This window comes from Babylonia areolata, chromosome 3, assembly GCF_041734735.1.
Source record: "Babylonia areolata isolate BAREFJ2019XMU chromosome 3, ASM4173473v1, whole genome shotgun sequence".
In the NCBI taxonomy this organism is placed as follows: Eukaryota; Metazoa; Mollusca; class Gastropoda; order Neogastropoda; family Buccinidae; genus Babylonia; species Babylonia areolata.
The window spans coordinates 48,894,923-48,922,387 of NC_134878.1; the positions used below are offsets into that span (position 1 = coordinate 48,894,923).

The following is a 27,465-nucleotide window of genomic DNA, read 5'->3' on the forward strand; positions in this document are numbered from 1 at the left end:
ACTCACATTCAACTTTTCCTTACTGTGTTCTACATTTTTAGAAACACATACACATTCAACTTCTATCTCCCAACTGCATCACTCACCTTTCAGAAACACATATGCAATCTCTTTCCCCACTGTGCCACACACTTTTTAGACAAACGCATACCCCTGAAAGCAGAGTATGGCTGCCTACACAGTGGTAAAAACGGTCATACACATAAAAGCCCACTCATGTGCATACGAGTGAACATAGGAGTTGCAGCCCATGAACGCAAAAGAAGACACATGCATGCGCTCACCTTCCTCTATGTTCTGCGTTATACACATTTTAGACACAAGCACTCACTCTCCCTACTGTGTTACTTTTTTTTAATTAAACAATGTATGCTTTCTCTTTCCCCTCTTTATGAAGTACATTACAAACATTTTAGACACACAAATGTGCTGAATTTTTGTCTCAACTTCTATCTTACACTCTGTTTTGATGCACAAGCACTCATCCCTGCTTGTTTTACACACTGATATTCATAATTATGTACTCCACATCTCCCTTCTATGTTCTGGATTTTTTTCTTATCAAACACAAGCACTTAAAATTCCTATAATACATTTCACACCGTTTCAGGAATATTCATACACTCATTTTCTCCCAGTGAAAAGCAAAACAAAATGGCCACTTTCAATTTTACTAGAGCATTGGCAAGTGTATAAGTAAATGAAGAGAGCAGAAACATTACAAATCATTCTGTAATGATGAACATTCAAATAGGATCTAAGATGCCAATCTTGACAACAACACCTCAATGGTGTATTGATACAGTTCAGCATGCATTTCAAACATAAATAAATAAAAGTTGCAGCACGCTTTAATACTGTATACAGATACACAAAATAAACATAAATAATAAAAACAATAGAAAAACTGAAACACACATGTCACAATCAACCAGTGTTCACAATGGTGAACAGCTGCTTACATTCCTGAATAAAACTCATTTAACAGGTGGAGGTTCAGGGCAAACGGTGTTATCATATGATATATCGTGACTCTTACCCTCTTCAACCCTTCTCTGGAATTTGAGTGTCACTGACTGATATACTCCATGGCAGGCATAGAAAAAAAACATAAAATTTCTCAAGAAATTACTTCTTTTCCGTTCAGTTTAAAAAAAAAAAAAAAGACAAGAAAAAAGACCTAAACATGCCATCTTTCTCTACGTTTTCTATTGCAGACACTCTTGTCATGACAAGCACCACCTACAAACCTTAAATTACATGTTGTTCAGGTTCAACAAAACACATTTCTGCAACTTGTTACCAATAAATCTATACGAAAAAATTGAAACAACTAGCAAACGGCTAAAATTTGTTTTGATCACAATTAAAAAAAAAAGAAGAAACAACAACAAAAACTTACTCGTCCTGTTTTCTCTGAACAATCTTGCCTACAGAATTTTTTCTTGAATTTTTTCTTGAGATGAGACAACCAGATAAACTGATAATGAAGACAACTGACATCTTAAGCTTTATTAGGGTTACAAAAAAACCCAAAACATTATCTCTCTCTATATATATATTTTGAAATATATATATCTATAATTAGTCCACAAAACATAATAGTTTGTGCTCTTTTTTGTTTTAAAAAAAAATCTATTCATCCAAAATTGTACTTAATCAATACCAAAGAATATGTGGGGTAGACTAGGGATTGTGTGTGTGTGCATGCGGCGCGTGCGTGCGCGCATGTGCGTGCGTGTGTGTGTGTGTGTGTGTGTGTGTGTGTTTGTGTGTGTGAACTGCAAAGTTGTGGAATTCAAAGGGACAACCACAAAACATGAAAAACCTTACCAATACATTTGCAAGTATCATATGAAGAAACAACAACAAAAAACAACAAAAAAACCCCCAACCCAACAACAATAAAATCAGATCCTTGACATGATCTTAATGCTTTGGGGCACAGTAAACAGCAAAACATACACCCTATACCACATACATCGTAGCATGCGTAGCATCAGCTCACTGTCTTCTATACCACCGTTTACGTTAAGACTCACTCTGATCCAGCTGATGTTTAATCAGGTCAGAGGTTCTCCTCCATTGATGGTAACCATATGACCAAGGACTACCTGCTACATGCAGGGAGTTAAACCAACAAGAAAATCTGATCTGGAGAGGGATGAGCTCTGCCAGATTTGACTTGCCGAAGACGCTCTACTTGAAGATCAACAGATAAGCTTCAGAGGAGGACCCCAAAAAGTGGAAGAAGAAAATGAAGAAGTCTGGAAAACCACCAGACAAGCAAGTTTGTCTGTATGAACACCTAATGACCACAGTGAAGAAAACAGAAAATGAGATGATATGGCCACATGACAAGCTCTCCAAGACCATCTTTCAGGGAACAGTGCTGTGCAGGGGAAAAGGGAAAATGAGGCAGACAGCAAAAGAAATAGATAACATCACTGAGTGGACAGAGAGGAGCTTTACCTAATCACATGACCACCAGAAATGGTGAATGTTGGTGATGTGTTCAGCAGAGGAGCGCACCCATGATACAACCAGGTTTCGGGACCAATGACAGTGACTGATCCAGCAGTTTTAGCACACTCAGCAGGAGAATACTTTAACGTGAAAAAAAAAAATTACATCTGCATTTTTCTACATCTAAGAAAAAATCTGATATCACATCAATTATTCTGTTTTTCCACCCCATACACTCCATTACTATTTGTTATATATTTAGAAGCAACTGCTGTCTGGGTCTCAAATTCTGTTGTGAAAATAAAAAGCTGCAATTGATTGGAAGAGTTGACTGCTGCTCTTTTTTTAAATTCTGTTAAAATCAAATCCAGTGCAAACGTCTTTAAACTCAATTATTAAGCAAAAATGTTTTATCTAATCAATGTCCCAAGCAAAAGAACCATTGGCATATCAAATAACCAATAACCAAACTTCATTAGAAAAAATGGAGGTATGCTTATAATCTGAAATACAATAATGAACATATCAGACATAATCAATCACCCACTGACAAACCATCATCACTTGCACCTTATCTAAACAAATATTAAAATACCTTCCCCAATCACCGACACTAATGCCAATGCACAATTCTGCCCAGAGTCAAAAAGAGTCATCTTTTCTTCTTCAGACATAAACCAAACCATGGCAGTTTTTAAGTTGCTCCACAACACAATGTCAAAACAGAGGGGGATGGGGGGAAGTAGGAGGCAGAAAGGGAAGAACAAACAAACCAATGTTGAACATCCATCACCAATCTACAGGAGAAGCAAGGCAACATGAAAGATGAATTGAATGAATGCAGACACACACTGTACAGCTGAATCAACAACTCTCTCAGCAGACCTGAACCCCCTGTCCTTCTTTACTATACACACACTCATGCACACGCACACACTCACACACAATGCCTGAACAATGTGTGTCTAATGATTTCAGTTTCAAAACATTATGACCAGTGCCAGAACTAGCACCCCGTCACCATCCTATCCTATCTTCCTGTCTGCAGCAATCTGTCAACACAAACACACACAAAACAAAAAAGAGACCGTGACGACCCTGGCTTTGATTATATTCATAATAAGGGAGTGAGTGTGGAGAACAGAGACACATCATTTCTCCTTTTTCCCACCAGAGCTGGACTCCTTCACTGTCTTCTCTTTCTCCTCGCTGTGGTCTTCATAGCTGCACACACACACAAACACACACTTTAACATGAATGCTCCTGTTCGCTTTCCTTGTTCACAGGACATTTTTCAGTGTATTCAGTAAAAGGAAATTTTCTATCTAAAATTACATTTAAATAACATACTTACTGTGACTCAACTAGTGCAGACTCTGGCACCCGAAGTAGGTAACCTCCCCTTTGTCCCGCTGGCTAGCGCCCTCTTTTGATGGCAATATGCCATCACCAGTGCAGCAAGCAGGGAGAACAGGAAGCGGGAAGGACGGGAGGGTCTTAAATCTGGGTCACGGTAAGTATGTTATTTAAACGTAATTTTAGATAAAAAATTTCCTTTTAATTACACATACTTAACCGTGACACAACTAGTGCAGAATAGCATGACAAGGTGGAGGGCTCGCCTGTTCTACTGTCTGTGTGCTGTGATGGCCTGTTGCGCAACTACCACAGAAGCGATGCCTCTTGAGCCATCATCCCGCAGGCATGCAACATCTCTCCATGATGTCTTGCAGCCGTGTTGAGTGCGCTAAGGCAAGAGAAGAGGACCATGCTCTGACTTCATGTGCTCTGGCTGAGGAGGCATCAAGTCTCAATCCTGTTCTATCGCCAGTGCACTGCGATGGCCTGTTGTGTGACCACTGCAGAGGCAACGCCTCTTGAGCCATCATCCCTAAAGCGATAGACGTCCCTCAAGTAGAATTCGATGAAGGTAGAGTGTACTGTGTCACCTAAGGATATTGGTGCGGGCAAGGAAGACTAAGGTCCGCAGCTGTATTGTGGGAGAGGTCTGTGGACCACACTGTGCTGATAAAAGTAGCGCAAAAAAATCGGGTCGGTATGTTGAATCCACACTTTACTGAGAGGCCTTCGAATAAAAGGAAGGGAAGGAAACACATACCCTGTAGGGTTGTCTCACCTGAGCGCGGTTGAGCGTCAATGCAAGGAGGTGCACATGTGGTTTGATCTGATGATTCCACATCAGTTGTGGGCCGATAGTGGAAGTGATATATGTGTTTGGAGGAAACTGTGGCACGAGACAGAGGTAGGCCACCATGCTGGGCTTGCCTTAGGCGTGACAGCCAGATCTGTAGAGCTCCTCCAATGAGAGCTGACAGGCGATAGGTGCTCCCCCCGCCACTTTTCTGTCGTTGCCAAAAAAAGACAGCGCTGGCATGTTGCCTATGCATAGAAGGGCAGACATTTGGCAACAAGAGGCTTGAGGTCCCTGGTGTCTCTGGGACATGGCTGTGTAACTGCCCAGGTAGGTACCATCACGAAGGGGCATACGGAAGGCTTGGTGGCTTCTCTACCTGAGTGTGGCATATTAGAGCAACCTGTAGAAAGTTGTCGGCAGTCAATGGCTGGGTTGGATCAGGCGGTGGGAGTGCACTTCATGTGCCCGCAGGTCACTGAGTCTCATTCTGTGGTGGAATTCCTAATGGAAGAGGGTTTCCATGGGGAAAATTTTCGCTGAAAGGTTTTTTAGTGAGAAAGGGGACTGGATCCATGACAGGCCTCTGGCTGTGAGTGGTGCGCACTAAGTCTGGGATGGAGCAGGGCGGGGGCAGGGAGGAAAGTGGCTCTAGATGTGTTGTACTGGCCATTTACATCAAATCACTGATCTGACATGCGTTTTCAGTATGGCCATCAGTAAAGTGAGAGCTGTATTATCAGCGGTTTCTGAATTGCAAAGGGAAATCATTTGCAGCTTAGTCTTTCTTGAAGGACTATGTCTCTCAGACTAGAAGTCAAAATGCACTGGGACTTAGTGCTGTAGCCTTGACTATATCTCTCAGACTTGAAGCCTTGCCTCTCTTGTTTGTCTTGTTTTTTAACAATCGTAATTAATTGTGCAGCACTAACTTAAACCTGATTCATTCCCACCAAAACTGATCCTTAATTTAAAAAAAAAAACAAAGACAGAAAAAAGAAAAAGAAATAGCTGCGTCTATGATACAGCTACAGATGAATAAAATGTACATCACAGAAACTATACCAAAACCGAAACAAACAAAAACAAAAGAACTTGCAGACAGCAAAAATTATATCACAGAAAGAAGGAAAAAACAGAGTGGTGTTGTGCTGTGGCGATGCGCTTTCCCAAGGGAGAACAGTCCAAACTTCACATTGAGAAATTTCATGTAACAAAAGGGTAATGCAATGGAGTACAAATTCCATCGCTCTTCAGAGCTTGTCATGTGTGACTGACATAAGTTTACACTTGGGCCAAAAGCAACAAGAGAGGCAAGGCCTTCAAGACTCACTTGTGATACACTTTAAAAAAAAAATCCAAGCTTTTTATGTATTGAGTATAATTTCAAAATGTAATGTTTAAGATGAGAAAGATCTGTTTAAAGCAAATTAAGTCCCCTAGCATTAATTACAGAGTAATTTCCCTTTTTTTACTATCTGCACCAAAACGTTTGCAAAATAAAGAAAACTTCCTTGCTAGCAAAAGAAGTTCCTGTTTGAACAAAAAATGATAATAATGACTGCTCTTGTTGTTGGGTCAGAATATCAGATCAAAGTGCCAAGTTTAGAGAATACAAAAAAATTAGATATAACAGTAAATGCAGTTTGCATATAATTTGGCTTCTTTTTTTTTTTTTTTCTTTTTTTTTGTGCCCATCCCAGAGGTGCAATATTGTTTTAAACAAGATGACTGGAAAGAACTGAATTTTTCCTATTTTTATGCCTAATTTGGTGTCAACTGACAAAGTATTTGCAGAGAAAATGTCAATGTTATAGTTTACCACGGACGCACACACACACACACAGACAACCAAACACCGGGTTAAAACATAGACTCACTTTGTTTACAAAAGTGAGTCAAAAAAGAGAACTGTAAGATCTATGGTTTCTCCACTGCAATAGGAATTCAATAACTGCCAAGTCTTTTTGTAAAGGACTATGACTCTTAAACTAGGAGGCAATCGTGTCCTCTCCTGTTTTGATGGTCAGTGTTGGACACAACTATCACAGAAGAAAGGATAGGGCAAAATGACATGGGAGAGAAGACACAAGACAGGGAGACAGGCAAAGCAGGGAACCTTACTCACCTGAACATGGTTTTGATGTCACCCTTGACCAGAGCCACTGCCACAGGTATCCCTATACAGGCTGGTACTAGGTACAGCAGTGCAGGCTGAAACATGGAAGGAAACTTAAAGTACAGTTCATGTGAAGAGGAAGATGGTAGTGAGATACCAGATGATGAAGCTGCATAAGGATGTGATTCTTGAACAGATTATGTCGTTCCATCACCACATCAATTTTGACCTGCAACACCATCATAATTTTTGACGCCTAACAGCATTCACAGAATCTGTGGACTCCACCAGCTTAGAATGAGTGTCTGTAAGTTCAAGAGTTTGCGCAGAAGATCAGTGAGAGTGAGAGCTGGGTTACTCAATCCTTTCTCACGAACTCTGCTTGACTTGCAACCTGATATAAGTTGTGACTTGATTTTGCTGTTGGCATCAGCAAAATTGCAAAGCTGCAGCAAGCTGTTTTAGTTCAGCATAGTATTCATAGGAAATTTTCTATCTAAAATTACGTTTAAATAACATACTTACCGTGACCCAACTAGTGCAGACTCCGGCAGGGGTCTGACATTCCTGTCCTGTGCAAACTACTATCCGCCTATGCGGAGCAGACGAAACTACGGCCGATAACCTCCCGGAAGTAGGTAACCTCCCCTTTGTCCCGCTGGTTATCGCCCTCTTTTGACGGCAATATGCCATCACCAGCGCAGCAAGCAGGGAGAACAGGAAGCGGGGAGGACGGGAGGGTCTTAAATTTGGGTCACGGTAAGTATGTTATTTAAACGTAATTTTAGATAGAAAATTTCCTTTTAATTACACATACTTAACCGTGACCCAACTAGTGCAGAATAGCGCGACAAGGTGGAGGGCTCACCTGTTCTACTGTCTGTGTGCTGTGATGGTCTGTTGTGCAGCTACCACAGAAGCGATGGCTCTTGCGCCATCAACCCGCAGGCGTGCGACATCTCTCTGGTAGAAGTCGATGAGTCATTATCCCTAAGGCGATAGGTGTCCCTCAAGTAGAATTTGACGAAAGTAGAGTGTACTGTGTCGCCTAAGGACATTAGTGCGGGTAAAGAAGACAGAGGTCCACAGCTGTATTGTGGGGGAGGTCTGTGGACCACAGCTGAGCGGATGAGCGCGGATGAGCGTCAATGCAAGGAGGTGCGCATGTGGTTTGATCTGATGATTCCACAACGGATTTGTGGGCCGATAGTGGAAGTGGTTTTTGTGTTTGAAGGAAACTGTGGCATGAGACAGAGGTAGGTCACCGTGTTGGGCCTGCCTCAGGCATGACAGCCAGATCTGTGGAGCTCCTCCATGCGAGCTGATAGGCGATGGGCACTCCCCCCCTTCTGCCCCTCCCCCCTTTTTTGACGTTGTCAAAAAATGACAGCACTGGTATGTTGCCTATGCATAGAACGGCAGACATTTGGCAACAAAAGACTTGATGTCCCTGGTGTCTCTGGGACAGGGTTGTGTAATTTCCCAGGTAGGTACCATCACGAAGGGACATACGGAAGGCTTGGTGGCTTCTCTGCCCGAGTGTGGCATGTTGGAGTAACCTGCAGAAAGTTGTCGGCAGTCAATGGCTGGGTTGGATCAGGCTGTGGAAGTGCATTTCATGTGCCCACAGGCCACTGAGTCTCATTCTGTGGTGGAATTCCCAAATGGAAGAGGGCTTCCATGGGGAAAATTTTTGCTGAAGGTTCTTTAGTGAGAAAGGGGACCGGATCCATGACAGGCCTCTGGCTGTGAGTGGTGCGCACTGAGTCTGGGATGGAGCAGGGCGGGGCAGGGAGGTAAGTGGCTCAAGATGTGTTGTACTGGCTATTGACATCAAGGCACTGATCTGACATACGTTTTTAGTATGGCCAACTGCAAGGTGAGAGCTGTATTATCAGTGGTTTCTTAATTGCAAAGGGAAATCATTTGCAGCTTAGTCTTTCATGAATGACTCTGTCTCTCAGACTAGAAGTCAAATTGCACTGGGACTTAGTGCTGTAGCCTTTGGCCTAGGTAGCCTTTTGGAACCGTCCCAATGATGAGTCCTAAGGCCCTCTTGATTGAGGGACCGGGGATGCAACTTGGGCAAAACACTCTCTACTATAAAATGTATAATCGAATTCCAGCCCGAATAGACTGGACAGCAGATGCCTCCTTTGCTGTTCTGATGGAGACTGTCGTACACGACTGATTATCATATACTGTTCCTAGAAGGACACCAATCAGCATGGGTAAATCAGGAAACAGCTGCTGTGTGCTTCAGGGACGAAGGTGTTCACCATGCAGATTATGTTGCAATGTAAGGAAGCCGGAAAGAGTTGACGGGGTCTTGTGGTGCAACCGTGTGTCAGAAAGACATGGTGCTTGCTTCCGAAGTGACAACAAAGTCATCCTCTGACAGGCCCTTGACCGAAGGCTGGGGCTCCATGATGGGATAGCCTGCCTAGGCTAGAAACCTCTGGAAGTGTCTCATTGGAAAGACAGTGCTTGAGGAGGAATGGCCATCTGTAACCACAGCAGTGGTTGTGTGTAGAGGCCGAAAGGATCGGGCAGGGGAGACTAAGTGCAGAAAGTGCTTTCAAATGCCAATTGTTTGAGACGTTGATGCTGGATTTGTGTTCAAGCAAGGTGATGGGGTGAACTGATGTGCTTGAATGCGGCATCTGCCGTGCTGGTATGAGTGGGCAGAAAGGTACACCCCTGTGGCTAATGGACGGTTCGTTGTGCTTTGTGGGACGCATCCGTCCTCGTCAATATGCCTTTCTCCCAAATGTAGAGTAAAACAATTATGACCCAGGCCTTCTGCTACTAGAGAGGAGTAGAAGAGATGGGCTGAGGGTGATTGTCTCCTGCCCAGTGGGCAGTTTTTGGGTCCACTAAAACTTGTAAGGCAGGATAGACACCTCTTCATGGGAAGGCTGGCTAGGATGTAGGGCCTGTGTGGAGCTTTTGTCACAATCACAGTGGTGCAACCAAGGGTTGTTTTAGGCAAGGGGAGAAAGAAGGGATGCCTTACAAACTTGGAAGGAATGAAAGGCATGTGTGTCCAGAGTGGCACCTCTAAGTTGGACTGCCTCATCCTTCCTTGTGCAACTCCAGCCTTATGGGTGATTGTTGCAGGCAAATGAGTTGGGTTGCCTTGTCCGTCCTTGCACCAAGAGAGGCATTCTTAGCCCTGTGGGTGTGAAGGGGGTGTGTGTGGATCCCAAAGGACCAACCCCTACTGAAATGTGAAGGAGCATACATTCAGGCGTGAATGAGGCTATTATTATTTTATTTTATTTTTGTGAGTGCAGTCGTCCTCCAAAAGCAAGGTAGGGATGAATTTATGACAATGAATACATATATGTGCCGAGGGAATAAAAACTTCCATCAGCTCAAGTGATGATGTCAGAAGTATGCCAATGACAAGAGATCGAAACACAAGAAATAAGCGGCTGTATAAGCATACATGTAGCGTGCACAGATATACCCAAGTAAGTGGGTAAGTGTGCATAATCATCAATGGAAAGGAATCTGTCCATGCACCTACATATGAGATGTACATACGCATATGAATAAAGTGCCAGTACGTAGAGGCAGAGAGTTCTGGGCATTGTGAACAGAAGGCCGCAAATGCAAGTGTGCCTATATTGCTATGTAGGGAATCTCAATGAATAGATGTCAATGAATAGAGATAGAAATATAATTGTACATGTTAATATGAAAGTCGTCTGAACTTATCCCATAAGCACATACACATGTGTATACTGATGGATAAGTACGCATCTATAAGTGAAAGCAGAATGTGTCTGAATGTAGCAATGTATCTCGTATATATGTATATATGTGTGTGTATATATATATATATATATATATATGTATATATATACATATATATAGATTTTTTTTTTTTTTTTTTTTTTTTTTTTTTTAATATGTATATATATATATATTTCGTGATTGTTGCTTGTGATAATAAATCAAATGGATAGAAGGGGAAATATTGTGATGCATTTCCTGTGGCCAAGAGCCTGAGAAACAGCAAGAAAAGTGCAGTTGCTATGCAAAGATGTGTAAAGTCCCTGACTGGGCATGAGGACCCAATGAGAAACCGAAAGAAAACATCGTTGGTGGACAGCACGGGGGGCAGGAGTGATGTGCTGTGTCGGCGAAACTAACCACAGCTTCAAGCGCCTAGGTTACAAATGTGGAGTTGCCTCCCTTGGCGCCGAAAATCGTCGAAAAGGAAGGTGTCTTTAGAGCACATATCCCCCTTGTGCGACGTGTCCTCGCTGGAGGAGTGTCATGTTGTGTGTGAGAGTCCGTGGTTCGATGCCACCGTAACCGACACAGGTGAAAAACGAGCGCAAGGGGAATAATTATAATGTCCCTTTGTGCCGTGGGCATCCCAACCCGAATCGGTCGCCATCGGACGCGAGACGGTCGGGGCATGTAGCATGACGGCGCCGTAATCCAGTGTTATGGGCGTCGTGGACGAGGGGGTGACAAGTCCGTCGGCTTGCCGTGGGATGTGCATCCCCCTGTTGCTGAACGGCGGTCCAATCTCGCGAATAGCTCCTGCGAGAGGACCGACGTTCGGTTGTCAGTTGTGTGTTGACGGATAAAGTGATAGACAAGATCGGCCCGAGCACTGCCGAGAGGCAGGATCGAGGTATTAATACGTTTAAGAATTATCTTGATATTCATTGTGAAAACTTAAAAACAAAACTCATTTACATATTTTCTGATTTTTCAGGCACTGCGCACTCAATGTTGAAAAATGCAACAGACATACGTGGGGACTCTCTTTTTCTTCCCCACTTCAAGCGGGTAAAAGGCCTTGTCAGGCTTGCACGCCTTGATATTGATATATGATATGATATAAGAGGTACTTCAACGTGGAAGTGCCAATATCAGTCTGGGAAACAGCAGAGTTAGGCAATGGGGCAGAAGAATCCAACACTGCCAAAGCTCCAATGGGCATGCACGTACCTGCTCTGTGGGCGCAAGGCGCCGCACCAGAAGGCAGAGTGGTGCATAATTGCTGCAGCAAGTTTAGCGATGAGTTGCTGATTGTTTAGTTGAGTAGCTTGCTGAGACACCATTAGTGGATGGGAAACAGCAGCACTCGGCGGTGTGGCAAATGGGGTCATCACCGCATAGCTTGGTAGGACCGTGCACACGCTCGCACTGAAGGCGAGGAGCAGTGCCGGTGCAAGGGAAATAACTGCGGCAGTCACCGGCAAGGGTGCCGAAGCAGGGGTTGCCTCCCTTGGATCGGGTGATCCGGACAAGGAGGGGGGTGCACGCGTATGGGCAAGCGTGTCCCCTAGTGGTCCACCTTCCTCCCTACACCAGGGGAGGGCATCCCTACACGCCTCGGTCGCTATTGGATCCGAGACGGTCGAGGCAAGCCGCGTGGGGGGTCGCGTGATCCGATGTCACGGCCGCCACCACGGACGCATCGCACATAGGGCCCAGTCTAACGTGCGGATCCAAGACAAGCTGCCTTTTTTTTTTTTTTTTTTTTTTTTTTGTCCCCAAGGGATTGTGGCCATTCCATTGGTGCAACTGTGGGTATGGTAAAGAGATAGAGGAGATCGACTCGTACACTGCCGACTGGCAGGGCCGAGAAAACGCGGATCGCGTCGAGTGAGTTCGCGGATCGATAAAAATGACATGAAAGGTAACACTGACCTGAGTGTGTGACCACAAACCTCTAGAAGTCACCAGAGGAGGAGGTGGCGGAGGTCTGGAGTCGACCGGAGGGAGCGGAGGAAGTGGAGAAGGCGGCGGGTTGGCGTTGTTTAGAGGGCCAGTAGTAGAGGGCCCAGAGTGTCAGCGAATCGATTGCGATCGCGCCTTAATTTTAGCACGATTCCCCAATCGAGCTACATAATTATGTGACCTGGTTGGAGACATAATTTGACCACAAACAAGAACGCCAGAGGATCGACAGACAGACAGAAAATACGAAAAAACTTAGCCGTATGAAGAGCACAGGTACAGGAGTCATGATGGCTGCCGGAAAAAGAGGGCGATAACCAGCGGGACAAAGGGGAGGTTACCTACTTCCGGGAGGTTATCGGCCGTAGTTTCGTCTGCTCCGCATAGGCGGATAGTAGTTTGCACAGGACAGGAATGTCAGACCCCTGCCGGAGTCTGCACTAGTTGGGTCACGGTTAAGTATGTGTAATTAAACAATATTATCAGTTATCTGGTATGAATGCCTGAATGAATATTTCTGAAACTGAAGGATGACTTCTGGGTTGAAATGCCCTGTGATTACATCTCCACACATTGTAAAAACCTCTTCATTTTCACTAGGTTGTAACTGTTGTTCTGGTAATGTCATTCAGTTCATCTCCCCCAAAAGAGAGCATCAAAGCCTTTTTTCTTGCTGTATTTTGCATGCTGTAGCCAACAAAAATGTTGTCCAGATTAGACACACATTTAGCCCATCTGTCTGCCTTACCTTCACTTTGGCAATTCAAAGAGAGCATAATGCGGTAAAGAATAGCCTTATCCCATCCTTGTCACCAATGTGATGTTTGTAATGTTAGTACTATAACCTGTTGATATGATAGCACTTGCAATGAATGACAGCTGATTAAAAAGAAACCAACAACGAAGCATTGGTTTGTAGGTTGTTTACTGGTTGCCAGACGCTGTTTTTTTTTTTTATGAGGGAATAATATTCCGATAATAACAACTATTTCAAGTTAAGTCCCATGCATTGTCCGTTGCAGGGCTCAATCATATTCTGAGTAGTACAGTACAGTACAGTACAGTACAGTATTACCATAAAGTTCGGTCTATCAAGCGCACTGGTGTATAAGCCGCACCGACTAAATTTTGGAAAAAATTAATTTTATACATACATAAGCTGCACCAGTTTATAAGCCGCACTTATTTCCGGTACCAGAACACATACTGATACTACAGAAAAGCTGTTGATACTGTAGTTTATGAAATAAACACAAGCGGGAACAACACAAAGAAAAGCAAGCGAAAATACTGCTAGTGCCACAAAAAACATAATAAATAAACACAACGAAAATAACATCCATAATTTAGGAAAAGTCACATTTATTCAACGTCATCCTGCTCACTGAATCCACTAAAATCTTCATCTTAGTGTCCGAGTTGAAGAGAACCAGCACAGCTTCCTCCACCATCTTGTCACTGACTTCAGCCTCGCTTTCACTTCATGAACATGAAGGTGGAGGTCACTGCTGGTTCGTCGCTTGCACTGTCATCTGCTAGGTCATCGCCTTCAATTTGAAGGCTGCATCATAGGTAAACGTCGCGTTTTCAGTATGATGAGGGTGTACGCTTGAGCAGAACAGAACTGAATGCTGATCTGAAGGCTTTAATGTGTGCGGATTTATTTATAAAACATGAACAGTTAGCACACTATCCTGAAGCTCATCCAAAAATTCATGGACAGAAACATGATTTTGGTGAGTTGAAGGGCAGCTAAGAATAGACGAGAACGTGACACTCCCGGGATCGTTAAAATCCGCAAATAAGCTGCATCATTGTATAAGCCGCAGAGGTTGAAGCTGGGGTAAAAAGTCGCGGCTTATAGACCGAACTTTACGGTACTCTTGTCTAGCCCAGTCTAGTCGGTCAAGTATGGCATTGTATTGCACTGTATCATGTGTATGATGTGTCTGTGACTGACCTGTGCATGCTTGAAGACATGCATGATGAGGATTGTGGTGAGGAGACCCAGGCAGTAGGCAACAAAGCCAGAGTAGAAGTAGGTCTTCTTGTTGTTCTTCAAACTGCCAACACAAAGCAAGGAACCCATTACAGAAGTTATCTACATAACATATTACAAACCAGAAAAACAAAATTAAAATCACTAAAATCTTAAGGAACAACATAAAAAAGGACAATGGATATATTCCAGTTACTTGTCAAGAGGAGCTGAAAAAGAAAAATGAGGTTTTTTTTGGTTTTGGTTTTGTTCTTGTTCTTTTTTGTACCATTTAAAAAAAAAAATCCATATTTACAGCCAGAAAAAACTTTCGTGCAAGATATCAAGAATAAAAATCTGAATACAATTTTTGTTTTTATGCTTTTGAAAGCACATTCACTTAACATGAATAATTCTGCACTGATTAAAAATATTCAAAACAAAGAAACAAACAAACAAAAGGAGGTGGGGAATGCTCCCACACATCAGAAGTGTGTGTGTTGTGTACAGAACACATTTCTGTCCTTTGCTTGACTTATGAAACACACTTTAAATGTTCTCTTACCCCCTCCCTACCCCCTGCCCCAAATGGATCAAGATTTATTTTTTCAGTGATGAGGCAATTTTCCTTGAAATCTGCAAAATTGCAGAGATGGAAGACCTCTTATTTCAAAAAATCTATGGAAAAAAAGGTTACATTCAGAATCTGTTCTGTACTCAGTGTTACTTGTTGTTTCTGTTTTTCTTTTGTGTGTGTGTGGATTTTAACCCCTTGTGTGCCACAGCACATATCATATATGTGCAGTGACGTCACTGATGACATCATCAGAAGAGAAATAGCTCTGGAAGGCTGAAAAAGGAAATTTTCTATCTAAAATTACATTTAAATAACATACTTACCGTGACCCAACTAGTGCAGACTCCGGCAGGGGTCTGACATTCCTGTCCTGTGCAAACTACTATCCGCCTACACTTTAGGGTGATTGCTTTGTATACTGTTTTATGACTTGGAACACCACTTTCTACTATTTCCCCCCGGCACTGAAGGGGTTAATTCTTCATTTTTTACAGGACAAATGGGAACATGTATATATCCATCACGTACAGACCATTACACAAGTAAATCTGTTGCTCTGTCCATTACATAAACAAACCAAACTGTTGCTGGATGTGGACGAACATTACAGTCCTGCACAGCTGCAAAGTCCAGTGACTGACTGACTGACCTGATGTCGAAGCGAAGCAGCAGGGCGATGAAGATTCCGGGGATGACAATGTCCCCCAGCCCCAGCATGGCAAAGTTGTTGGCGGCCAGCCCTTTCTCCAACAGGTCCTGAGGGAACACCACTGAAAACAACCAACATTCGCACCCAATAATCAATGACCAGCAACACACATACATGCACTCTAACTCAGTCACCCCCTCCTCACATAATGCAGCCTTCACCAAACCAACGTCCAACCCTGAACAACTTGACTGTCAGCCAATGTCCTCTAAAGAATTGATCATTCAACCCCCTGTCCTCTACCGATCTTTATTTTTCACAGGAGGATGGAGAAAAACGAAAGGAACAAAGAGTAAAACAACGGAGTGTTGTTTCTTTTATATTACTATTTTTCTTTTCCCCTTCGAATCAAGCAATATCTTTCTCCTTCATTTTTTAAGTCTGTATTAGTTATTCTCTTGTTCTATTTCTGATTCTCTTTTTTCAGTGAAACTGTTGCACAGCCATGGAAATTAAATCTGTGAACTCCAGAATATAACTTAACATCTGCCAGCACACACCATATCCAATATGTAATCAAATATTTGGGGTCAAAGCCCAACAAATGATAATCAAAATGACTCAAGTAAACTTTTTGAAAACTCAAAAAGGAAATGGAATGACTCAGATAAAGCAAGAAATCCACAGGATATGATACCAAACCATTATTTATAAATAGTCAACAAACAAACAAAAAACATTTTTGCCGGACAACACCATGTCTTTTTGCAAAAACCAAAAATCATCTAAAAATAAAGAAAAGAAAAACCAGACACACACAAACTTACGCTTGATTGGAGCTTCAAAGGACTTGGCCACCGTTACCATGACATCAGTACCAAACACCTGCAAATAAAAGGCCATGTATATGGTACCAATCACATTTAGAAATGACATCTTCACTACCTATATATTTAGTCATTTACACTCAAATTTCAGCAGTTTCCAAAAATAACCGTTTTTTTTTTGTTTTGTTTTGTTTTTTTCAACACAGGAAATCCTGAATAAATCTGTAAGTTTATGAGTACATACACAAACACATGGGCAGTGCATGTATATGCATGATCGTGTAAGAAATGCACACCCTTGCAACTGTCTGGACAATCATTTATATAGCAAAAACAATATCATATATCAGTCACAAGTGACTGCATCACAACCACAGCAAACAATTTCCACTTCAGTATCCAGCACAACATCTCTCTCACACACACGCACATACACACCCTCGCATGCACTCCAGCATGCACACACGCATCCACAAAATCACACTTGTTGGCACAGAAACAAACACAGAGAAGGGGGGTGGAGAGGAAGACAGAGAGAGAGAGAGAAGAGAGCAGGTTACCCAGAAGATGTCGTAGACAAAGAGGCCTCCCAGCAGAATGCACCCAGTGCTGATGCGGTTCAGTGACAGCAGTTCCACTCCATTGATGGCAAAGGCCAGGCCAAACAAGTTGTTGGCAATCCAGTGCTGGAGATAAAAAAATGTTTGCATGTCAAGTCTGTCAAGTCAAACTAATCTTTTGAGATAATTCATGAAAGCAAGTGGTTGAAATGCAAGCATTTTTTTAATTTTTTTATACCAGTTTATAAACAATGTTGTGCTTAACAAACATATGCATGTACTGACACACTTTATATCAGCAGTCAACAATGACAATGTTTCACTTGTCCAGTTTCTATTCTTGTCTCTATTCATGTTTAGAATCCCTTATTTCCAATTCTGATATCTGACATGGTCTTATTCTGCCAAAGGTAAAACACTCAACACTGAGTCCGAACAAAGTCAGCAAACCCCTCAGCCTAAACAAACAATCTTGAGCCATTTTACCTTCTTCCACAGGTACCAGACTCCAATAAGTGTTGACAAACCCAGGCTCACAAGGTTCTTCCGATCAAACTCATAGTTCATTATCTCTGAAAAAAAAGTAATTCATTGTACTAGATTAAGTCATTTAATCATAAATACAAACAAGTTTCTTTCCTTTTAAGGTCAATGGAAAAAACGTATTTTCATATTCAGGCACTGAAAATGGGAGAGGATGTACATTTCTCTTTAAGCTTTCCCATTCAGCTCTGTTATATATACAATAGAATCAGCTGTCGTGTCTGCTTGATTTTCAGCATGTGGATGGAAAATTTGCAGTATCATACTGAGGGAGCTAAAAGGCCTGAAATAATTTCTATTCTGGAAAATTGCTACCATTACTGACCTTGAGTATTCTGTAGTGTAGCAATAAAAATGAAAAAGCTCCTCTTCCACATGTAAATAACAAAAAAAGACCCATGAATTGTGTATAGAAGACATGCTAACAAAAATGAACCAAAGCACAAAATTTGTTTTGGAACACCCAAAGGACCAACAATGTACATTATGCTAATAGTACCAAGCACTCTCAAACTCTGAACAAACACAGACATTTTCTAATTTAAAAAAAACAGCATCATTCCATTTCTTTCCATGTGGTAATATTTGCCTAACTCTCTTCCACAAACCTTCTTTGTTCTCTCCCTTCCCCTGTGTGAAGATCAGATGGTAGTCCAAGTTCGGGAAGGAGGCAGGAAGGATTTTTTCAATGACTGGCCTGAAAGAAAAGCAATGACCAATATTACACATGCCACTATTATATAATCCCACCATGAGCTCACACCCTAAATCAAATGACTTTTAAGTACAACAACAGCAAGTAAAGAAGCATTTATGGAATGTTTGCCTTGTACACTGCAAAACCAAATCAACTGTCACAAGTACAAGTATGAAGTATTTACCTGGATGTATACATATCTTTAACCCCCAAAATGACTTACAAAAGCTATGACCATGAAACAAATGAGTGTATCGTCATCTGTATCACACATATATCAAGAAAGAAATATCTTCAGCATGGAAAATGCCACTCCAGTTTATAAATGGCACAAACAATCCATGTAGCTTTGAAAGAAAACAAGTGAACTCAGGCCTTAAAGACCCACTTGTGATACGCACTTTATCCAAAAAGGAATCATTAGAAAAAAAAAAAGAGGAAAAAATGTTATAAATTGTGTTTGTATTATTGATTAAGCTTGAAAAAACAAAAAGGGGGAGGTGTTCTGTCCAGAATTTGTATAAAAAAAGTTCTTTTCATTTAATTGCGAACAAGAAAAACAATCTCATGCCCTCTTCAAACCCAAACAAACGTTCAGGCTTCTGGGAAGAGCCCAATATAATTTTCTGGATCTGGAGACTAAATGAAATAAACCATTCATGATTTAGAAATACAGCTTAATTTGGAAGACTTACAACCTATTATTGTAAACTGTGAAGATTTTTTTCCACTATGTTTACTCCAAATCTGGTATTGGCAGACAAAGTATTTCCAGAGAAAATAAACACACACACACACACACACACATGGAAACACAGACAACCGAACACCAGATTAATACACAGGCTCATTTTCTTTACACAAGTCCATAAAACAATATTTGGAAGGAAATCTTCAAATAAAAGGTGAAATTGTCAATTTTTCTTTCAAAAAGGTTATTGCTTCAAATTAACAGTTGATGAACACAATGTTATAACATATTAGTGTAGGCAGGCCTCACTGCGAACGACCCAGTTGAAGTGAACAGCTAAACATGTGTTTTGTACAGATAACAGGTTGTACCATCATCAAATGCAGTTCCTCTGTTTTTGAAGGCTTTCTCCAATTGGTTGCACCAGGAAAAGTTCTTCTGCTAATTCTTTTGAACATTTTGTTGATGTTTGAAACAGCAGGGGTGCCTGAGGGTAAATGCGAACAGGTAAGTCTAACTGCGAACAATGTTTTTTTGTACATGTGGACGGTTAAAACAGTAGAGATCTTGAACTCATTTGAAAAAAACATTATTAGAACATCGTACCAGACTGTTGCAATGGTGGCATTGATCACACATGTGCGCACACACACACACAAACACACATTTAAACACACCCACCTCACACCACACACATACACACCCTTTTGAGAGTGCTCAGTAACTGTGCAGCACCATTCTGGTCAAAACTAATGTTCTGATCTGTCACCAACATGCTTTCTTAAATTTTCCCTGCACTGGTAATGCACAATCCATTCAACATATCCAGTGAAATCAGCAATTTTAAACTGTGTCTAAGTTCAAGTCCTACTGCAGGCTTCTCTTGATTTTAGGATTGTGAGAGCATGTTTGTGAACTTAGTCGACAGTGGTGCATGAAAGGAAGAAAGAGCACAGAAATAGTCGGAAATAGCTTATGTATGACAGGTTCTTGGAAATGAATATTCAGTAAGATATCAGAACGAGATTGAAGCAGACGTTCAGACTGTGAAATGTGTGTGTTGAGAACGCTTTCAAGCAGGGCAGTACATGAACCATTTGCAATTACATGCCATTCGCAATTAGGCATACCTACCCTATATATCGATCTGCATCAGTACATCATTACATGTGACTGTGACTTACCCCACAATGTGAGCCAGTGCCAATACACCCAGGAAGAAGAAGTAAAAGGCCAGCAGCAAATTAATATACTCTTTTGAGAAGATCTGAAACAAACATAACTGCATAAAGCATTTAAGGCAAAACTGTTGAACTTTGAGATGCAATGTCATACTTAGTTAAGTAAAAATGCAAGAAAATAACAAAATAAAATATACAAAATCAAATGTAACTTGACATTTTGACTGGCTAAACATTTGCTGATCTAGTTCAGTATTTATGAAAAGGAATCAGAATATTTGAATGAGGTATGGAAATAAAGTATATCAAAAAATGACAAAGCCACCAAGACTTGAAAGTTATATGTGAAGTGTAGGCCTAGTGATTATGCATCCACTTGTAAGAGAGAAAATCTGAATTCTGATTGCACTGATTTGAATCCTACAGTCACCAGTACTTTCTCATCCTCCACTAGACCTTGAGTGATAATCTGGACACAAGTCATTCAGATGAAATGATAAACACAGCACATGTAAATGAACCCACAGCAACAAAAGGGTTGTTCCTTGCAAAATTCTGTAGAAAAATCCACTTCTGATAGGAAAACAAATACACTTGCTTGAAGAGAAAAAAAAAGGGTGGCGCTCTCACTGTGGTGATACATTGTGCCTGGGGAGAACAGCCTGAATTTCACACAGAAAAACATGTTGTGACAAAAGAGTAATACAATACAATACAATACAAGCAGAAATTGACAAAGAAAAGAAGAGAGACTCAGAGAAAAAAAAATGATAGAAGGAAATTAAAATGGAGTAGGAGAGGGCTTGTATTTTACAAACAGCCACAGGAAATTAAAATGGAGTAGGAGAGGGCTTGTATTTTACAAACAGCCACTCCAGAACTTGGCTTTTTCTTCTTTTTTTAAAAATCATGACAGTAACCATGTTAAATTTACATTTCTCATTTTCTGACATACCGCAGTCACATCCTATTCAGAATAGTCAACTAATGAACGTTGGACAGCGTGGTCCTCTTTTTTTCCTTTTTTTTTTTTTTCGAATACTGGTTGGTATGTATGAACAAACAATAAAATATTCATAATATCAACAACTGTTTCGTACAATGTAACTAAGATGAGCACATGTACAATTTGCAAATTATAATTGCATGTCACAAACTCAGTTTAGTTTCCAATTGTTCTCAAGTAAATGCCAATTTGGATACAGCTGCTTGATTTGTTGAAACCTCATCAAAGCTGGTGTAAATTTACAAGACCTCAGGACATCTGCTAAAATCTGAAAACACCCAAATGACATTCCTTATTTCAGGAAAGAAATTACAGAGTATCAAAAAGAAATGTATCCAAAAAACAAAAACAAAATAACAGCAGCATAATCCAATGAATATGCATGTTTTTATGTTAATTAAAAGACCGACTGGAAACAACAGTCCCCACATTATTATCCACATGCATATATAATATACTGCATGGCAATTTCAAATGTCAAATACTGGAAAGCAAACATTCTCTCTTTTCTTTGTGATTTGATCCCCATTTGGACTCAACTCTCTGGTTCAATTCCCTTCTCCCAATAAGACATTGACACTGATGCTCTCCTTTGTGAGGATGCTCTTGGCTTCCAGTAAATGTGTCTGTGTGAATTTGTGCTCCCAGCTGTTACCAAGGAAAATGAAATCTCCAAAAACAGAATATGAGGTGCTAGAATGTGAATAATGTATTGTGCCTGCCCCTTTCTAATGTTACTTTGTTGTCAAAGCAAATTAACTAATAGTAGTGGCAGGCTACAATCACGGCCATAATAGTCATAGCAACGGAGAATCTGAATGGGTTTCATAGCCGAGGCCTCCCAAAGTACCTGATATCCCCTTCCCAATTTCAAAGATCAGCATAAACAAAGAAACAAAACAGATGTAAACTGCAGTAATGTCAACCAAATAATCTCTACCTTCTGTGTACACCCTCTAAAACTGTTCATCTTACTGCTCATCTGTTGTATAGTGTAAAATGGAATTTAAAATATTCAAACTGGAAAAAAAAGGTACGAGAGTATTATCATATTGCAAAGCAATCATAATCTTCAGCAACACCCCTCCATACCCATAACACATTACATATAATATATATACCTAATAATAATAATAGTTGGTTTTTTTTAATACCTAATGCAACATAACAGAATGACAGGCTGCAAAAACACAAAAAATGAAACACATACAGAAAGCAAGAAACAATTCTTATCATTCAATGGTAAATATTTTGTGATTTGGTCGAAGAAAGGATGCTTGTGGCTTCAACTTCACTTTGTTCTTCCAGTTGTTACCAAGCTAAACACTGTTTTATCCTGATGAAGATGGTCTTTTTCTTGTTGATAAGAACGTAATTTCATGGTTCAAGAATCTGCTGCACTGGAAAGAGGGTATGGATAGGAGTGGGTATGGTTGCAGGGTTTGCAGAGTAGGATTCTGTGAAAGTGGCTGTCCTTTTTTTTTTCTTCTTTTCTTATTCCTCTCTGCTTTTGTTTTTTTGTTTGTTTGTTTGTTTTACTTCAAAATGTGTAATGTCTTATGTAAAGAAGTGTTTAGAACACATTTTCCAAAGTTCAAATGGGAAAGATCCCAGGCAGTTTAACTTTCCATTTTTTGAAAACCCTCTGGCAACTCAGACAGGCTTTACTGATCAGAATATTTCCAATAAAAACATTTACATTAATAAGATTAAAATAAAAGATTACATTACACAAGACAAGATAGGATAACTTAAATATATCATTAAGAGAAATTACACCAGGAGCCGCAAAACATCAGCAGGTACTCAGCACTAAAACATTAAACATGATTTAATAAAAATCAGCAATAAACATATAAGACATTCACATAATATGATAAAGTAATGCACATATTTGCTTAAAACAATGCAAATAATAAATATACTAGTGTTCATTACAAAAAAATCCCAATATTTAACAGTACCTAAAGCAGCACCTTAAACTGTTGAAAAGTGTTCGGAACATAAATTCCCAATATTTCATTGTGTAATTTGTAAATATCATAGCTAAATGTCTATTCAATTATTAAATGCTGTACTATTGCCTGTGCTGTAGAATGTAATGAGATGTCCTATAATCATCATCATGCCAGTATTTGGGGAAAAAGAGGTGACAGTTCCAGAGAATATAGAAAAGCCAAAGTTTACAACATGCACACAATCATGAGTGCACACACAATGCAGAGACATAAATATACAACCAACCACAACAGGGTGATTAAGATGACCCAGACTTGTTTTGTTTGCACGTGTGAACCTATAAACAGTTCCCTCATCTAGAGCTCAAACATTCACCCCCTGCCACCCCTGACCCTCTCCAACCTGAAATTACTGAAAACTGATGTCCCTTTTTAGTCAGTCTAACCAGCCAGTGACTGGCTCAGTTGTTGTAACAGTACCTTGAACACAATGTAGATACCCAGCAGTGTTCCACTGGCAATCAGGGGAAACATGGCAGCATCTTTGGAGGACATGGTCTCTGGCTTTTCCCCGGAATTCTGTGATGCTATCTGGTGTACCATGCAACAATACTATAAATAGATTGTCAGAGATATTCTACAATGCTTATGTAATCCTGTTTTAATACAGTTGATACTTAATGTTATTGGGTGCACACACGTGTGTGTGTGTGTGTGTGTGTGTGTGTGTGTGTGTTTCATTATATATATATATATATATATATATATATATATATATATATATATATATATATATATATATCAATCTAAGCATTATTTACTTGATAACTTTAATTGTTTGATGGATATGTTTTTTGATTCTCGACTGTGAATGCATTAGATGTTTTATTGTTGACAAAGACTGAAAGAGCTGTTTATTTGTAACTGGATGATGTAACTGTAAGGTGCTTTGAGCAGCATTAGTACTGGATATCACGTCATAGAAAAATTATGTAAAAGTACTAGTAGCAGTAGTAGTATAGTAGCCTTGATGCTTGTGTTTTTCCGTGTTTTGTAAAGCAAACAGTTGTAAAGCGTGCCTAGAAATTTTTGATTTTCCACACAAGGTTGACAAAAGCATCTATGAAAACCTGAGTGACAGTAATTTAAGTAAACAAAAGTAATGTTGTTGATCAACTGTCTGAAGTGATTCTGGTTATCCCGAGGATGATTACATGCCACAAAAAAGTACACTGACAGGTAGGGGCGGGGCCGTATTGGAAGTGGGGGTAGAAAAACCCTGACATTTCAGCTTGAAACCTTCATTTGGGGGTTTAACTTACTATAAAACCCATGATATGAAAGCTTCAAACTAAAACATTGTTAACAATGAACTTTTAAGTTCAGATATTGTGTTATAGTGTTTGTATGTGTTTTGTTGGGAGGGTGCTTGTGTGTGTGTGTGTGTGTGTGTGTGTGTGTATGTGTGTGTGTATGTGGTGTGTGTGTGTGCGTGTATGTAGAAGAATACAACATAACTGCACTTGGCTATTGTGTCTTATACATTTTCAAACATTTTAGCACCGTTTTCCACCCATAAAATACACAGACCTGAATTTTCTTCCTTTATTTTCAAATATTTTTATATTCTTTTCTTTTTCTAATCTTGGTTATCTTCCCCTGAATGGTAAGTTTTCTTGTACTGTCAACATTGACCATATGTGAAGCAGAACGCAAAAACCCAGCTAAAACTGCAGCATGCTAAGCCATTATTAGCTATGCACAAAAACACCCCATTGGGTCAAAATAATAAAAATCAAGAATTTTACAAATTTCACATCTTTGAAGTCTTTATCGTTTTTTATGTTATCTGTTGGTAAGTATTTCATCATAAAACTGCCCGACACTGTGGAATTTTCATGTTTTCAGATACATGCCCTGCCCATATTGCTGCACACATTTATCACTTAAGTTGCAATTTTCAGTGTATATGACTCCAGGCTTTTCAGAAATTATGTTAGCTAATGATGTGGCAATTAACATGTAATGACTGCAGTAAGTAAACATTATTTTGATCATGGATCTAATTCTAAAACCTAAGTTCAAAACATTCATAAGCTTTAGGGAATTTTTTTTTTTTTTTTTTTTTGGTTCAAACAGAAATGTGAACTTTGTCTCTATTTCCACATTCACTGTCGCCCTGTGGCATAACATCACTTCCCCACCCACCATACTTGACTTCATTTGAGGACAGCGAGAAAACATCAAATATCCCTTGCTTTTTTCATACAAAAATTTATAATGCTGAATCTTTTGACATCACACACATGTTCAAGATTAATCTTGTTCAAATTTACAACAACATAAGCAGGCAGCAAATGTATGGGTTTTGTTTTGTTTTTTTCATGGGCCAATTTCTCCATTAAATTTGTACTTTTCAGGCTACCAACTCTGGAAAAAAAAATTTTGTTTTTTAACCCAAAAAACTATGATAGAAAGAAGAAAGATAAATTCTTTTTTTTCTTTTCTGTTTTTTAAATCTTAATTTCTGATTTTTCAGCTTTCTGAAAATACAAAAGTTAAAAATGATAAATTCCAACATAAGCAGGGTTTTCATGTGTTGCATCACATATATTTTCTGTTCGCTTCACTTCAAGAAAACACACTTTTACACAATTTTGTGTATCATTTTAAGTTTTGTGATAAATTTTGGGGATGTTGATTTTTTCTCGCTAAAAAATTACAAACAGTTCCAAAAGTCAATGGGTTAATTTGCCAGTTGCAGACTTGACAACTCCTGAGCAATACCTTCATGAAAACCACCTTTCATGAAAACCAAATTTAAACATTATCCAAGTGCAACCTTCACCAGATTGTAAATATGTCCTCAAAAATGTTACTGAACTAACTTACTAAGTATTATCATCATATCATTATTAGCTTAATATTATTAACATTATTGTTAACAAACATATTTATTCTTTTCAACTTATTTACACAAACATCTTTATTCTTTTCAACTTATTTCAAATAACAATTAAATTCCTGGTGTCTTCCCAAACTTAATGTTGATTATTGGATGTGACATTAACAACTTCCTAATTTCATTTCAATGCACAATACACTCATACACTCTACATAACACTTAACTGAAACTATGTCACTAGATTTTTGACCAGCCAATAATACAATATCACAGTTAAAACCACTTTGCATTTATTCAGTCAATTCTAATCTTATAAATCAATGATGGCAGGCATGAAAAACTTGTGGCAACACCCTTTGCTGAATCCAAATAACAGCTCAATTGCCATCTGGTCACCACGGAGACAAGAAATGACCCCCTCATCACTTTGACCTTATATTTCACCATGGAGATGCAATAATCAACACCCTAAGGATGTCAGTTTCCAACCCTTCTTCCAGACCATCAAGACAATCAGTAAATCACAAACTAATGCCTTATCAAGTAGTATATTGTTCAGATCTAGTACCAGCTTCCAGTTCCACTGTTCCTGAAAGAAACTGTCAACAGCAGTCAACACAGCAGTCTTCAAATTCCAATGAAGTCCTATTTTAGCGATCCAAAACATCGTCAGAATCTTTCAACATGAAGACAAAAGAAAAAGTTCAAGAACAAAGCGGATGATTGTCAGGAAGAAGACCCAGTGTAAAATGAATGTTCGGTATGAAACCGAAAGATACTTTGTACAATACTGACTCAAAATCTATAAGACACAGCAAGGTTAAACTGTTGATACAATGTCTGGTAACACAACAATGCAAGAAACTATTGATATTATGAGTACACAGCATTTCCGTGACCCAGTACTGTCTACCATCTGGCAGAAACTGAGAAAGGTTACAAACTCCCACCGGTTTTCTTCGTTACTTACCTTCTGCTCCTGATGGTATTTCACAGATCTGAAAGAACCAATGAAAATTGGGACAATTGCCATGATAAACAGACTCGTGTATGCAATTGACATTCCTTCAATAGTAGCAGGCACTTTGGTTGTGGCATTAGCAGCGGTTTCGTTCATGGTGGCATTAATAGCCGTATCAACCGTCACGTTGTCAGCCATGTTGTCGCCTTCGTGGATAAACCGGAAGTTGTCATCAACTCGCTGAGGTCACACGTCAGCTCTTAGCCCCTGTAACCCGACGGCTGAAATGGACTGATCCACATGTGTGCCATATGGAAACTGCTTTGGGTACCCACTGATATTGCGTGGAATTTCCGTACACGTTCAGTTTTGTGTATCTGTCTCTTCGTAAAGCACGCACACGCTAGTGCGCTCGCAGGCACACACACACTCACACACACACAGTGCCCGGCAGTCAGTGTGTGTGTGTGTGTGTGGGGGGGGGG

General features: G+C 40.1%; 1 protein-coding gene across 1 annotated transcript; it reads right to left on the reverse strand.

The window, feature by feature from the left end:
- Positions 1 to 657: 657 nt before the first annotated feature.
- LOC143280055 (signal peptide peptidase-like) lies at positions 658 to 27,195 on the reverse strand. The gene is made up of 11 exons (XM_076584543.1): positions 26,990 to 27,195; positions 23,595 to 23,705; positions 20,154 to 20,236; positions 18,190 to 18,278; positions 17,525 to 17,610; positions 17,039 to 17,164; positions 16,479 to 16,536; positions 15,652 to 15,772; positions 14,408 to 14,510; positions 6,748 to 6,833; positions 658 to 3,690 (listed from the first exon to the last, which is right to left on the reverse strand). Exons 1-11 carry the CDS (start codon positions 27,176 to 27,178, stop codon positions 3,618 to 3,620), a joined length of 1,125 nt encoding a protein of 374 aa, XP_076440658.1. The 5' UTR covers positions 27,179 to 27,195; the 3' UTR covers positions 658 to 3,617.
- Positions 27,196 to 27,465: the final 270 nt, after the last annotated feature.